This window comes from Grammomys surdaster, unplaced genomic scaffold (genome assembly GCF_004785775.1).
Source record: "Grammomys surdaster isolate TR1022 unplaced genomic scaffold, NIH_TR_1.0 126121, whole genome shotgun sequence".
In the NCBI taxonomy this organism is placed as follows: Eukaryota; Metazoa; Chordata; class Mammalia; order Rodentia; family Muridae; genus Grammomys; species Grammomys surdaster.
In genome coordinates, this window is record NW_021620929.1 from 1,632,549 (window position 1) to 1,648,874 (window position 16,326).

General features: G+C 51.2%; 1 protein-coding gene across 1 annotated transcript in view; it reads right to left on the reverse strand.

Moving 5' to 3' along the window:
- Positions 1–15,627, reverse strand: part of Ergic1 (endoplasmic reticulum-golgi intermediate compartment 1) — a 95,644-nt gene extending 80,017 nt beyond the window's left edge. Inside the window, exon 1 of the mRNA XM_028756470.1 lies at positions 15,513–15,627. Coding sequence (XP_028612303.1) covers positions 15,513–15,532 — 20 coding nt within the window. The 5' untranslated portion in view covers positions 15,533–15,627. The remainder of the gene's footprint in view (positions 1–15,512) is intronic.
- Positions 15,628–16,326: the final 699 nt, after the last annotated feature.

A 16,326-nucleotide genomic window follows, 5' to 3' on the forward strand; every position in this document is an offset into this window, starting at 1 on the left:
CGAGAGGAGAGAACACAACTACTGAGTTCCCAGGCCAGCAACATGGATTTCTAGGTCAGATGATCTAACCAAAGGCTGGATTCAGAGAACACTGCCCTCCAGCTCGGCTCCATGACTTTAGCACCTGTGTGGTTCTGGCCAAGCTTTTGACCTCTCCGAGTCTCTGTCTCCTCCTGTTACAAGGAAGCCCAAATTCTCAAGCAGGGGTGTGTGTGGAAAGTGACAGGTCCTCTCTTTCCTGACCTCCCTTCTCCAGACTCTGGGGACTCATCGGACATTTCAAAGGGAGCTGGTGAACTGAAGGTAGAGTGTGAGGCCTGAGAAACTGACTCCCCTAGTCCTCGGGGCCCCATGACCCCTCCTTCCTGTGTGTTTACACTCTTGAGAGAAAGCCAGGAACATGGTCTCAAGTAGAGAGCTGAAGCCACACAAGGACCTAGTCGATCCCTGAGGAGGGAGGTGTCCTCTCACAGTGAGGGACTGCAGGGTTCGGCGCTGTGTTATGGAGGTTGTTAGCTTCTCTTCCCTCTTCCCTTCTATACCCACAGGGCTAGAGGTGCAGAGCCCAGGCCCAGTGCCAGCCCCCCATAAGTGGGTGGACATGGCTGTGCTCTCAGGTGTGTTCTCCACTAGGGCAGGCAGGGGTCAGCTGGACAGAAAATTGGACCAAGTAACAGTGCAATGGTCTGTGGGGGGTGGGGGGGAGAGGAGAGAAGGGGAGGCAGACGGCCTGAAGGAGCCCACAGAGGCTGCCAGCGAGAGCGCTCCTGAGGAAGAGGCCTAGTTAACCACGTCATTGTTAGCTCGCTCTTATCACCACCTGCTCCTTCCTTTTTCAGGACTTGCGTGGAAAACACCCACTCATATTGTGGCTCCACCCACCCTCCTGGCAGCTAGGACAGCTGATGGGGGGAAGCAGTCCTAGCTTCTCAGAAGCTCCAATGAAAGAGGGAGGAAGGAGAGAGAGAGGGAAGACAAGAGGGGAGGCAGGCAAGCATACCCTGGACCCCGCTCATCTCTTACCCACAGTGGGAATCCCAATGCTCCTGGCAGGCCAGCCATGAGTGGGCTTTTGATGGACAGGGCTGGTGACGTCCTAACTTGGGGTGGATAGACAGACCCCAGAGGAAGGGGAGTTGAGAGCATGGGAGGAGCCTAGACTCGGGCTCTGTGAGCCAAGCACACCAGCTGTTTCTGAGTTATCAGACTGACCTCATGAAAGATTCACAGGGTCTGTGCTCAAGGGACCCGAGTTTTACTCAGGAACATCTTTCTGGTACGGTACACAATTGTCATCATCCTATTCTTAGTTGAGGTTCTTGGCTCTAATCTATGAATTAAGCCATCAGAGATGCGAATGAGTAGGAGAGCAGGGTGTGTGGGGGATGGTCCTCTGCCAGCTCAGGTGTGCACTGGGCCATCTTGGAATGGATCCTCTGAAACAGACCAGATTAGGCAGGCACCCACCCATATCCTGCTGCAGGTGGGGTTGTATCTATGCAGGTGACCCTGCTTCTCTGCTTTGATGATGTGTAAAGTCACCTGTCACCAAAGTGTTAGTTTCAAACTCTGATTTAAAGAAACATTATCACTCCAAAGACAAGCCAAGGCTTCACAGAGAAACCCTGTCTCAAGAGGGAGAGGAAGAGGGGGAGGGGAAAGAGAGAGAGAAGAGGAAGGAAGAGAAAAGAAACATTGTAAGTAACACATCTGTTGAGGACTATGCCCAAAATAATGAAGACGAGAGGGAGAGGCAGACAGCCCTGATTGGCGTCATGGTGACAGAGAGGACAGCATCTTTTCTCCTTTAGGGCACATGGCCAGACCTCACTTCCCTACTCTCAGGGGACAGTGGACCCTAACCTACCCTGCAGGCTGCTCCTCATACACTCTGAGTGAGTATCCTGGTCTCCTGGTATCCTGGGAAGCAGAGCATCGGCTCTGCGGGGCCTTAATGGGGAGGAAACAAGCTTGTGTTGTGTGAAGACACCAAGCTTCTTGGGTCCTTTCTAGAAGAAGCTGACAGATGGCAAAGGCGGCATCCCTGAGGGTCTGCCCTTTGCCGGTTCTCTCTGGCAGCCTGGTTTGCTGGTACTCCCCATGCAACAGACAGGTTATGAGCACCCAAGGGAGCCAGCCAGGCGCCATGGTAAGACATCACAGAGTCCTCACTCTGTATTCATGGCAGTCCTGGGAGCAGGCATGAGGTATCATTAAGCCTATCTTTCAATGAGGTCACTGAGGCTGAGAGAAGTACAGATACACTGTGGCCTGAAGCAGATGGCTAGCCCTGTAATGTCACCGTGCCTCTGCTGAGCACATCACCTGGGGGCCACCACCTGATTATGTACAAGGCTCTAGGCCAGGTCCTGCTAAGGACAGCACAAGCCTGCCACCGCAAGCCTGCCACTGCCAGAGCCTTGGAAGCCCACTAGTGAGGAAGTGTGCCTATGAGACACACGCACAGAGCTGAGGAGATGGGAGGGCCAATGTGGTCAGGATGTACAGTGCTGGGGAGGAGGGCTCCCTGGAGGAGGAGGAGGTACTTGAGGCTGGCAGCAGAGGTGAGGAAATGCTACCCTTGGAACCCAACACTACCTCCTGTCCCTCAGGAGTAAGCTCTGACAAGCCTGCTACCCTGTCTAAAGTAAGGACCAGTAAGAATCCAGGAATGAAAGATACTGAAAATGGATTAAATAAATAAATAAATAAATAAATAAATAAATAAATAAACCTCCCGATGAAGAAACAGCTCACAGACAGACAGCTTCACAGCTGAAGTCTCTGGCCTCTGCAAAAAGAATCAACCGATGCCAGGATTTCAGCTCTTCCAAAAAGGAAGACGGCTGGGAGGAGTTCCTAACAAACTCTTTTATGAGGCTGATGTCACCCTAATACCTAAGCCAGGGGGACCACAGGAAAGTAACAGGCCAGTGTACGTGGTGAACACAGGCGACATAAACATCCTTGGCACACGCAAGGTCATGGGGCGGGTGCTTCACCCCGGTCTGCAAAGCTGGTCTGCCCTGGCAGCTGACTGGAAGCATCACACCAGCAGAGGGGACATCACACCAGCAGAGGGGACATCACACCAGCAGAGAGGACATCACACCAGCATAGGGGACCCACACAATCCTGATGCAGAACAAGTTCGGGCCTGCAGCCGCCCTTGAGGAAGGGAAAGGTCTTCAACACGAGAGTCATCTATGAAAACTCCACGGCTGACTGAATCCATGCGGAATAACAGCTTTCCCATGAGATCTGGCAGAAGGCCGGCACTGCTCTAAACACCTCCACTTAGGACCAGCAGACGCATCGGGCAAGACAAAGAAATAAAAGGCATTCACATGGGGCAGCAAAGGCACCTCTAACCACAGGCGGCATGATGTCATAAGCCAAACCCCAAGATTGCACAGAAATCAGAAGAAAGTCTAAGACTCGTATGAAGCCACAAAAGACTCCAAACAGCTAGAACAGGGATGAAGACATTCTACTCCATGATATAAAATGATACTACAAAGCCAAAGCAGTGAGATCAGAATGATTCCAACATAAAAACCAACACACGGGCGTGAGGGGCAGAGGATCAATCACACGTGGTCCACTCACCTTGGCAAGGGCATCAAGAGGACACAAGGGATGAGGATAGTCCCTTGAGTAAATGGCACTGGGAAGCCTGCCCTTTTACATGTAAGATCATATGCCTGTCTTATTCTACATGTGAAAATCATCCTGATGTGAATTAAAGAAAAATAAACCATAAGACCTAAATGTAAAGCCAGAAACCACAAGACTCCAGGGAGATGTTAATGGCTTGAAATGTGACTTTTTTGGGGGAGGGAGGTGTCAGGGTTTGGGGGTGAGGGAGGCTTGACTCAGGGTTTCTCTATGTAGCTCTGGTTTCCTGGAACTCACTCTGCAGACCAAGCCTGCCTCAAACTAATAAAAACCCTCTTGCCTCTGCCCCCTGGGTGGTGGGATTGAAGGTGAACACCACCAGCACCCGGCAGAACATGGCTTACTGAATAGCATACTTGCAGATCAGGCTACAAGAGTAACAGATAAACATGATAATAACGTGTCATAGGTAATAGATGCATGGATAAGTCTACAGCAACCTCAGAGTATCTACACAACAAAGGAGAGACAGATGAAGAGAATATTTGCAAGCTGTGTATCTCATTAAAGAGTTAGCACCCAAGATTTAAAGGGCACACAAGCAGGTGGGTGGTGGGCATTTAAGACACTTTTTCAAAAACGAGCAAGATGGCCAAGAATACGACAAAAAGGAGTTTGGCATCAATTAACTGTCAAGGAGATGCAAACCAAAATGGTCCGTGACACCACCACACAGCCATTAGTATGGCGGCCACTGAATCCAAAATGCAACAAGTGTGGGTGGGAGAGAGTTTGGAGAATGCTTGCTCACAGCTGGTTGGGGAGGGGTATAGACTGTCATAGCCATTATGATAAACAGGGAATTAAAAACAAAACAACCAAACACACAGCAATCTCTCTTCTCGGTGCATACCCAAAGGAAATGAAATCCCAAAGAACTACCTGCACACCCTGACTGCAGCACCAGTCACTAAAGCTGCAATGTGGAGCAGCCACCACTGACGGAGGGACACAGAAAATGCAGGTCCTAGACATAGGGGAATATTATTCAGCCTTGAAAAGGGAGATCCCTCCTTGTGCCAGAAAGGACCTGAATGGAAGACAGGCTAGGTGAAATAAAGCAAGATGTAGATGGGGGAGAGAAGGAGACCCTACTATCCGTAGAGGAGAGCGGTTACCAGGGTCAGGGCTGGGTGGGAAGGTTGACTCAGAAAACAGACAGCAGACCGTGCGGTGAGCACACCTGGGAAAGGTCAGATGAAGACACACATGGCGTACCGTATGCAGGGCTTTGCTACACAAAGTCATAGCTGTTCCTTGTTGTGGCTATGGATTAGAGACGCCAGAGGTAATTGGCTTCTAAAGAGTCACATGAAGGAAGCTGGGTCCCCACATGGTGATGCTTCAAGGTGCTGTTTTCTGTAAGAGCTGAGGTCTCATGGCTCCTTAAAAGGCTTGCCAGTGCTAAATGAGAGACCCAGCTACAGATTGTTTTTTGTTTTTGTTTTGTTTTGTTTTTGAGATAGGGTCTTACTCTATAGTCCATGCAGACCTGGGGCAATCCTCCTGACTCGGCCTTCGAAGTGCTAAGATCACAGGCCCAGAGTCACCATTCCTGGGTTCCCAGGATTCTCTGGACTGTTTCTATACCCTTTGTTATTGGCTCCTCTGCACTCTGAGTCCTGGTAGTACCTCCCACCCTGCAAACTTGTGATGAAAGGAAGTTAGGTCCTGTCTGAGCCTGTGCCTCACAACCCCCTCACCTGTGCCATTATATCTGCACAGACAGGAAGTAATCCAGCTGCTCACTGTTGCAGGGCTGCTGCCTTGTGACTCACACAAGACGATCTGGCACTGGGGCTCCACTTCCCAACAGAATGTCTATTAGCAGCGAGGTAGAAAGACAGGGCAGGGGTGAAAAATCAGAATGCATGTTGTGTGGTTCTGGTGTCCTGAGAGGGTGACCCAGAAGGGCCTGCCCACTCTGGTTGCTTCCCCAGCCCCACAACCTTGTCTACTTGTGAGAAAGGTCAACAGGCCTCAGGAGGGAAATATGTTGTATGGCCCCTAGAGAGCTCTTAAGCCAGCCAAGGTCATGAAAGCCAAGGCTTGTGCAATGGCCCTGGCCAGCGGGGACAGGAGTTGCAGCATGAAGGCACGTGGGTGCCTGCATGGGACACTGGCACCATGCCATTGTCACTTCCTGAGCTGGGATGACCCATGTGGCAATGGGACAGTGGTCGGCTCTGCCTTATCTATATCTTTTGAACTAAAGTTAGTTCAAAATTGAAAGTTCACTTAGACTTTAAAAATGGGAAATAAAATGTCAGCCCTAAAATTAAGTCTCTGGCACACAGTAGGCCCTAGTGAACAGTAAACAACTCTCCACACCTCGCTGCTTCAGTCTCTGTTAGGCGCTCTGCAAGTCCACACAGGAAGTCCTGCCCCCTTCTCTGCAGCACATGCTCAATAGTAACTTCCTACCAGAGATGCCCACAGCGATAGGAATTAGTCACTCAAGCATCACCATTGGCCTGCTCCTGCCCCCTCCCAGCTTCCATAGCAACACACCATAAACACAACTAAGATAACAACCAACACTGGGGTTTCTGTGGGATCACCCCAAGAAAATAAAGCAATAACACACCTTCCAGAGTACGATGCTAAGAAAGCCAGCTCTTACGTCACAGACAGGCACGTAAATCTCAGCTGCGTCACTTGCCGCTGTGGTATCTTAGCCACAGTCCTTTCTCAAGCCAGTGGGGACAAAGTGCCTCCCTGCCTCTGAACCGAGGAGATCTATGGCAAGCCTCTGGCCTAGCCCAGACGTAAGCTGCCACACTTGGTTCCAGTGTAGCATAGCCCCAGGGAGCCTGATGGTACTCAGAGTAGAGGAAGGGTATACCCCTCAGGAGAGAGCTGGCTAGCCTTGGCTACAACCTCCAGTGTTGCTCAGGGGAGCTCAAGAGGCAGCCTCAGCCCTCATCTAGACGAGCCCACGGGCACAGAACCCTGACATACCCTTGTGGCCACAGGCCAAGAGTCCCAGGGGCTCTGCTCAAAGTCCTTGTCCATCCAGTGAGCACATGCTGGTCACACTGGCCAGAAAGTGTGACACAGGACTATCCGTGCACGGCCAGCCAGAGACTTGTCTGGCCCACACTGATGGTTAACAGAAACAAAACTGGAGTCAAGAGCTGATCATCGGTACATCATTTTAAGCCTTTTGTCTTAAAAGATGAGGGAATCTGGGGGCCACAGACACACACTGAAGCCACCTTTCCACACAGACATAACTTTTCAGCTAGCCCCAGATAGCTCTTAGATGATCTCAGTGTGATACTTCCTCTCAGGCGAGCACACTGATGTCACCTATGGTTGCTTGCAAAGGGCAGCCCAGATCCAACCTATCCCAGGAACTCTTAAGTGTACCTTGGTTCCCATGGTCACGCACCATGTGCCCTGCCACGTGGTTGGTATACCAGTCCCAGTGAGGATACAGGGAGCTGCTGGGCCAGGGTCTCTCCAAATCCCTGCAGTAAGGAGCAACCTAATCTACAAAGAGGAAAACAAAAGCCTGCAGTTTGTCTAGGGTACCTCAGCTACGGAACGGTAAGAAAAGAGAGCCATCGTGAAATATCCGCCACACAGGAAGAGCTGATCTTGGGGGAGCTCAGAGCAGTTAGTTATCCTCTGGGGCATCTGCAATGGACAACAGCATCCTGGCCCAAACTCTGTGTCACATTCCTGGGAGATCTGGAGACACTGAAGACCGTGAATGGACTTTGGGACCCAGCAAAACATCAGAGCGGGCCAAGCAACACCAGGACTCCAGAAGCCCTCTGGGGACGTTTTAGCTAATTCCTATACACTAACACCTTCTGGTGTGAACATGAAGCAGACAAGGCCTCACCAGGATTCATGAAAACCAGTATGCTCAAGGTGTCTGGAAAAGCAGGACATCCTTGCAGTGAGGTGCTGGGCTCTTGCATGCAACTCAGTAGCTGTATGCCTGTCCAGTTACTTCCCAGTCCTGGGCCCCAACTTCTTATTCTAATATGGAATCAGCAAAGGAAACAGTTACTGGAACCTAGGCGATGGGAGAAAATATTCTCCAACCACAGATCTCACAAAGAGACAATACCCAAAACACAAGAAAGCCTTCAACTCCACAGCAAAAGCACATGTGACCCAATGCGACTCCAGTTAAAAGTCTGAGTAGAGGGTACAAGGCAAACAGGTGTGGATAATCTCTTGTGCATTGTATGGGAGATTGGACTGTCAATATAAAGCTGATTGGCCAATAAGATGAGGCAGGATTAGAAGGTGGGACATCTAGGAGGAGGAGGGGGTTCTGGGAGAGGGACAGTCATGCTAAGAGAAGATTTGGCCCCACAGACAGAGGACAATGGTCACAGCCACCTGGCAGAACTTAGAATAGAATAAAGGGATTTAAGTTATGAGTTAGTCAGGAAAAGATCCAAGGCTTTAGCCTAGGTAGTTATTCATTAAAAAAAAAAAATCTCAGAGCCATTATTTTGGGGAGCAAAGTAGCATGAATGGAAAAGTTCACGGTTACAAACAAGCAGTCGGTGGGTATGAAAGTATACCACATGAATCCTGGAGCTTCACCTCACTTCTCCTGGCATGATGTCATCCAAATACAAGAGGTACTAAAGGCTGGTGAGGGGGGAGTCAGGATGCTGGGACTAACAATAGCAGAACCACCATGGGAATTAAAAACAGACCACCTGAACCAGCAACCGCGTTACTTGGCATTTATCACTCTGAACAAGTTTAAGTCAGAACCTCACAAAGAGGTGTCTGTACATCTCTGTTCACTGAGGATGAAGCACAACAGCCAAGCTGTGGGAACAACTCCCAAGGTCCACTGAGAGATGAGCAGATAGGAATGTGGCATGAATACATAGTGGAGTACTATGCAGCACTTTAAAAGGAGGCCAGGTAGAGAGACTTAATGCTAAAGGCCACAGGACAGTTACAGAGTGACTCCTCTGTAAACTCTCAAAAAACAGGCAAGCTCAGAGAAGAGAGTGGTGGTTGCCACGGACCAGGGAGGGAACGGATGGAGCTGTTCAATAGACAGTTTCAGTTTCACTAAGGTTACCTTCTGTAGACCTGCTGCAGACATGTGCCCACCCACAGCTAACAATGCCGTACTGTGAAGTCAAGTCTCTCAGGAGGGTAGATCTTGAGTATTCTTCCTGCATTTCAAAACTCAAACTAATGCCACCTGACTAAAATGTGACAGCAAACAGTGAGCGTTTGCCCGGGTCCTGGACCTGTTCTGTATCCAAATGGTGGTTGTGACTTCATAAGCACGTCTTAAATTTCATTAGAAATACACCCCTCCAAAAAGTTGATTTTATTGCATGGTAATTACAGAAGCAAATAAGGCAAAAATAATGAAGTACTACTGACTGCATCTGTCTCACGGACCAGCATGGTTGTTGGTGATGCGAGTGAACTGGATCAATGCTTAAGAAACATCAGCATCACTTCCAAGACTCAGCCTCAGAGGGGAACAAGAAGGGAGGCTGCAGGAGCTGTCCGGACTCCAGAACAGCGAGTGGGCGGGGCAGCCACACAGGGGCCAGGTGTGAGTGGTAGCTTAGAACTGTTTCGGTTTTCATTCCCCAGGGCTGATGCTGAACTTCTCAGACCCCCACTAACCACTTGTCCATTCTTTGAGAGCTGTATATTAAGGTCCTCTGTGCATTTTAAAAATTGGGTTTTGTGTCGTTCCGACTGTAAGCATAAAAATGCATACATACACATAAGGTCTGTGAGTTCACTTCATTAGAAGTTTGGCCACTGCCGGGCCTCTCATCTCGGGCAGGGCTCCCACTATTTAGATGAACATTTCAGATAGTCCTTGCTTCCCGTCCAGCTAGGCTTCAGGCAGGTTCCTGGAGGGCAGCTGGCGTTCCTGGACAGGGAGCCTGTGCCATCTGGATATGCTTGGTCCCAAGGGTCTCCTTGAAAGACTACTCTGAGATCTAAAATTTCTGGGGGTTGATCTTCCTGATTGAGAAACAAAGTAAGTACAGCAGCCTCTGTGGGTAAGGTGGCTTTTGTAGGGCTTCTTCCTGCTTTCCCTGTGGGCCATGGACTTTCAGAGCACACACACAGGAGTGCTGGAGGGCTGCCTAGCCTGTACTCTTCCCACATACATAACCAATGTAATTAGGTTAATTGACCTACACGCTCAAGCTGACAACAGATGATTAGGCTAATTACCCCCTCCTTAAAAGATCAATTAGGGCCGTGCTGCCCAAACTGTATTCTGAGAAATGGTGCCAGGCACACGACAGCAAGGCTCCTTAGACTATACATCTGGCACCAACTGGGCTGAACTAGGACTCTGGTTCCTTCCACGCAGCACTTCACAGCTGCTTTAGAACAACAGTCAGGCCTTAGGGGGTAACACAGGCTGAAGAGCTGTGGGGTCCAATCAGTGGCATGGAGGAGGGCTCTGTAGAATTCAGCATGGCTCTAAGTTGAGCACAGATGCAGTGTCAGAATGGGCATGGAGACCCTGCATACCCCCAGGCTTGCTGTGATGCTGACAGCCTTGGATTTCAGTTTCAAGAGCAAAGATATTAACAGAAAGGGGAGGCTGCACACACACTACTTGGGATGCTGAGGCAGGAGGATCTCAAATTCCACGCTAGTGTGAGTAACTTAGCAGCTCCTATCTCAAAATAATAAGGGGACAGTACAGCTCAGTGGGAGAATACCAGCCTAGCCCTGCATTCAGTGTCCAGCAGACACAGACACACACACAGAGAGAGAGAGAGAGAGAGAGAGAGAGAGAGAGAGAGAGAGAGAGAATCTGAGACTGGCTCTCTTTATTGGGCATTGTAGAAGTAGAAAACCAGGCTACTTAAGGTCAAAGAGGAGGGCCAGGTAGGGCCAGAACTTTATTCCCCAGGGTTGCTCACCAGGGTTCCTCTAATCCCCTGCTCCCTGAGGGCTCTAGCCCACTTTCTTGTGGCTCTTCCAATTTAGGGCAATCCTTCTCACCTCGGGGAGCCTTCAGTCACTGGAAGGCTTTAGCACAGACCCACAGCTAGCTCTGTTCTGATTTCAAGCAATGCCCAACCAGGAGCTAGCTGGCTCACTGATTTAGAGGTGCAGAATGCCTTCCTCACCAGAGTCAGGAGACTGTTCCAGGTGAGTACATGAACACAGTTATTACCCAGAGAATGAGAAGGACCCAGAAGATTAAAACAGATTGCAAGAGTTAGTTTAAGGCCAGGCAGAGCAATTCAGTCAGAAGCCAACAGAAGCCAGTTTGAGTCAGTCAGCTTAGACAGGAGTTTGGGCCAAAACAACTGAGCTGAACCAGCCAGCCAGGGTTCAGAAAGAGTTAGAAAGGGTGATTTATTCCAGCAGTAAGCCTCCAAGATGACAATTACACCTGGTGAATAAAAGTTACATTTACATTTGAGATGGGGACTTCAGCAAAAATTAATTTTAAAAGATTCTAGAATCAGGTTTTAGAAAGAGGGAGAGAGGAAAGGTAGAAGAAAGGGAGGGATGGAGTGCCTGCAGATGGTTCGAAGATTCATGAGTAGCATTCCGAGTCAGGATTAGCAAGGAGATGCATTCTTAGAGGAGGTTTTGCTTCTCTCTGAATTTAGGAACCAGGATAGAGACTGCTTCTAGCCCACAGGGTAGAGGAGCTGTTCTAAAAGCAAACAGCAGTGTTGTGCCAGCTCCTGCAATCGCCCTCGGCCTGCTCGATGAGGTGGGATGACTAAAAAGGTCTTCCGTGTGTGTGTGTGTGTGTGTGTGTGTGTGTGTGTGTGTGTGTGTGTGCGTGCGTGTGTGCACATGTGTGTGCGTGTGCGCGTGCGTGTTTGAACCAGTCACCCTTGTGGGACTCCAACAGTGCTGCTTAACAGTGCTCAGCACTAGTACAAGCACAGTAAACTCGAACCCCTGGGTTTTGCAGTCCTTCCGCCTCTACTCTGAATTTATTTTTATAAACGTGCCGTGAAATGTGTGGACCCATTGGCCTGGGGCTCTTCCTGGAATGTGGAGGTAGAAATGGAGGCATTTGTGTTGTTCCTTCAGCTGACAGTGAACTGTCAGAGCCTCAGTGGTTGGTCAGCTTAGCCTTCCACAGGGAGTAAGGGACTGCAGTTTTCTGCAGGGCCCACTGGGGAAGGCACATCAGACACTGAGGAAACCAGCCAGACTTGATTCTCAGATCAATGCCATTCATCTGGAGAAAGAAGGGTGCAGAAAATCTCAAGCCAACTTCAAGAAGGCCATGCTGGGGGGTGGGGTGGCTCAGTGGTAGAACAATTGCCCACCATGTACAAGGCCCTGGGTTCCATTCCTAGCACTGCAAACATGAAAGAGGGAAACACACACACACACACACACACACAGTGGGGGAGGGACTTTGTAAGGTCCACTCAAGTACCCTGAGGAGATGAGAGCTTTGGAAAGCTACAGTAAGCAGTGGAGGAGGCCAAACTAATCACGATGGGGCTATACCACAGGCTAATGACCTGTGCTGTCACATGGGGTCACCTGTTCAGAGAGGTCCCCATACTAAAACTCCATCCTTTCTCGACAGAACTGAGCTTGCATTTTGTTCTGGGTCCCACAGATCAGCATCCGAGATACCTGGGCCCTGCACTGCAGGGCAGCTCTCTTGCCCCACAGGTGGGGCCCTGAGTGAGGCAGCACACTTCCATCCCTCCTTAAAGTAAGCACACAGCTGGCCAGGGGAGGGGTGCACCACTCTTAGATCATGAGGTTTCAACATGGGGACTGACACTGTGGCAGAGCCGACCATTGCCTCTTGCCTGAAAGTGGGGCTCAGGCTCCAGGGAAGGGGATGGGGGTGGGGATTAAGCTTCTGGAGTGACAAGTAGCAAGTGCCACCAGCCAGCCGGAACTGGGGACAACACCCCCGGACCTAGGTCACAAAGCCAGTTCTGTAAGTTTAATGATCAGTATCAGTAAAACCGCTCAACGGGAACAAAGCAAACACCGTAATCATTTAAGACTCAGCCTCCTCCCTTAACCCCTAAAATTCAGAAAAGGTCAATTCAAGGATGAGGAGAGAGGGTCTTGGGATGCGGCTTGGTGGCAGAGGGCAAGCATGCACGAGGCCCTTGGTTCCCCTCCGAGCACCAAAGACAGGAAGGAGAGACACAGAATTCGTCATCAGCAGCTGGCATATGCAATCACGCTGGACAAGCTAGGGAGGTGTGTTGTGCCCAAGGGGAACCTCTGACCAAGCACCATTCCACGTAGAGACACAACCACGTACAGATCAGATAGACATCCTGGCCCTTAGGAGGTCAGGTACTGATGAACAGGAAGAGAAGATGCAGAGTAATTCACTAATTACAGAGCAGGTGCTTCAGTGAAAGCGTGCAATGATGGCGGCAGGCAGAGGTCAGTGCTTGCCGGGTCCCACACACCACCCGGTCTCTTGTGAAGATGCCCATCATACCCACGTCATGGGCAGGAAAGCACACCCAAGTTAAGAAGCTGGTTTCCCCTTGGTCTTGAACTGGTGAGGAACAGGGGTGTTCTAATCACTTCGTGTCTACTGTGCTCCCCATTATTAAACAGGGCGGTGGCCCTCCAAGATCCCTCTTGTGCCCCAGAGCTACAGACAGCTTCAGTGCCAACCGACCAAACTCTGATTCCAGTTCTATCTATATCCATGCAAAGGGCTTCTGCCAGAGGGGTCTCCCTCCCCGTGGTTTAAAAGGAAGATTCACTTACTCTCTTCATTGGATACGCTATAGTGGCTACCCCCAGAATCCAGTCATGTGACATCCCCCCCCCATACACATGCATACTTCTCTGGCAATTCTACAGGGCTGTGCCATATGCCACATGTCCCCTAATGATAGTACAAGTGACAGGTGGCTAAACACTGGGTACAACAGTCAGCAAGCTGACGAGTGGTCCTGTACGTGGGAAAGGTCTGTAGAATGGTGGAACCTTCCTTAACACTGAGTCCTGGAGCTCTGCTACGTCAAAGTCTGAAAGAGAACACATATGCTGGGCACACAGCTCACCCTGCATGAGGAGATCGGACAGTGGGGAATCCGTTCTTACTGGTCCTCAGTGAGCCCCAGCAAGCAAGGACTTTCTAAACTGGCACTGATGGGGACCCCATGGCACCTGGGCACTCAAGACCTGAGACACATCCAGAAAGCCCCAGAGCAGTAGTAACCCAGAGCTGAGCTGTGTGCTCCTTAAATATCAATGCCTTACACCAGCCAGTGACAAGCAGGTCCTGTCACCTACCCCCAGACCCCAAACTTCCAACTGGAACTCAGATCTGCTCAGCCCTTCCAGCATACAGCCAGGGGAAAGAGCTGACAAGATTAAGTAACCAGAGCAGTGATTTCTTTAACAAACTCAAAATCCTTAGAACTTGCAGAACCGTGTGGGGACAGTGGAGGATTGGGAACCTTTACAGTCATCCCCGGGAGATGTGGGGGACCTGGATGTGCCCACTGCCTTTCTTTCTGCATGGACACACTGTGGTAATGGGTATCCTCCTGAACACTGCCTTGGAGCTCTCCGGGTTCAGAGCTGCCATGTGTCTGTATGCTTTTGTCTGAGCTCAGGTATGGTCCCCAGGGCTGCCTCCAGCAAGCAGGAAGCTGGTTTGCCAGATGGTACCAGTGCCAAGAATGAGCACTGGTTTTTACATTTTGGCTGGTTAAGAGGTCTGAGGCCAATGTCCTCTCTAGGCCTAGACCCCAGGTTGCTCGCAACATGATTCGCACCTTGGGCCTTTTTTAGACTGACTGTCACTCTGTTCTGTCTTTCTACGCACCAGTAAGAGAGGAAGGAGAAGGGGAACCTGTGACAGATAGAGGAATACCCATTCTGGCTGTGGAGAGCACTCACAGAACCCCTCATTCATGGATGCCCTGCTTCCGAGTTCCAGGCTGAGGAGACTGGGCTGGGGTGCCTTATGATCCCCTGTCTTTCAGGTGGGGACCTTATTTTTAGAACCAATTTGCAAGAGGTGAAACTGGTATTTTGAGTGCGCCCAGACACCTGCTGGGGTCGGCCAGCTGAGCAGTGAGGGGCTGCACCCTAAGCCTTTGCTTCTAACATTGAGAACACACTAAACAGCTGGGTGGGGAAGTACAACCAGGATTCTAATCCTTTTCCTCCAAAGCATCCCACCAGCCCAGGGCATCTGAGAGCTTCTTATCTCAAGGGAATGTCTGGTGGGGAGGCCCTTCCCAGGCAGGCTTCCAGAAGGCCTGGCCCTGTACAATGGTGTTCCAGGAAGCAAAGAACCCTACAAAGGTGCCCACTGTAGTCCCTGCAGAGAGCCTGGCTCCTCTGCAGAACCTCAAGATCCCAGCATCCTCCTCTTCCCGCACTGTCCCCATGACTTGGGGGGCAGGCCTCCACATCTGGTAGGCAGCGGATTCTCAGGCTCTGAAGAACTAAGCTTCTCCAGTTGCTGCCAGACTGAATTGGGCTGCAGCCCTGAGATCCCACCGGGCAAAGGCAGGCGCGCAGCCCCAACTGTCAGCCGGGGTAGAGTCCACTAGGGAGGGCAGGGGAGAAAGCCTGAGGATGCCTGAGCTCCTTTTATTTGGGAGTTGAGAGGAAATTTGGTTCCCAGGTTGGGAGAAGGGAATGCAAGATGTCAGGGGCAAGCTGGGGACCCTGCGCTGTGGAAAGAGAGTGCGTGGGCTTGCCCGGGCTGCACGAGGGGTGGGGGGTAGGGCTCGAGCCCCGAGGAAGGCCTCGGTCCCCTAGGGCCTGCCGGGGCGTGCACGGTGCACCGGGGTCGCGTTTGCACGTAACCGGGGGTCGTCGCCGGCTGCAGAGGGCCCCGGGGCCGGGGCTTCACTCACCTCCTGAAGTCAAAGGGCATCGTGCCGCCGAGCCGGTGGGAGCGTTGCAGGCCAGGCGGGCCGCAGCGCCGCGTGGGTCCGAGCCCGCTGCCAACGCCTCCTCGGCCGCCCCGCCCCCGCCAGCCGGCCCGACACTCGCCACTCGCCACTCGCCTCCCGCCGCCGGGAAGTGACGCTCCGCGCAGCCCATTGGGCGCCGCCACATCCCCCGGCCGCCCCTTCCGCCGCCCGGTTAAAGGGGCCCGAGGGCCGGCCGGATGGGAAGGCCCGAGAGTGGGATGCTACCCAAGCCCAGGTCTCCAAGATTCATGCTTTGGCTCTCTTTGGCCTCTGATCCTTTTTTCCTAGCCTAAGTAGGGCCTCAGGGCAAATCCTTCTGCCTCTAGCAGTGGGTTTTGTGCTTGTAAAACAAAGCCATTGCAGTTGTGAAGATCAGGGCGAATGCTGCAAATTGGGGGTCCTTGCTTGGTGCTAGCTCTGAGTGAAGGTTAAAACTGGGGGATGGGCAACGCAGTCCTGGATTGAGAAAGTTCACCCATCTCGCACCCAACCTTTGCTTCCCAGGATCTACCACTCCCAGGATCTACCACTACCCCTTTCTCTATCTGCATAACTGCTAACCCCGCTTTTCATAGATATCAAAGAAGACAGAGTCCTGATTTAGTGAACAGCCTGGCATTTAGTGAGAGCTTCTCCACCTGTTAGGGTTGAGCTTAGCTATCCGCTTTTTATCATCTTTCATTTGGGGTTGGTGTCAACCAGCATCCATTGAGCATCTACTCACCTAAAGTCATGTCAGTGCAGGGTTATCCGG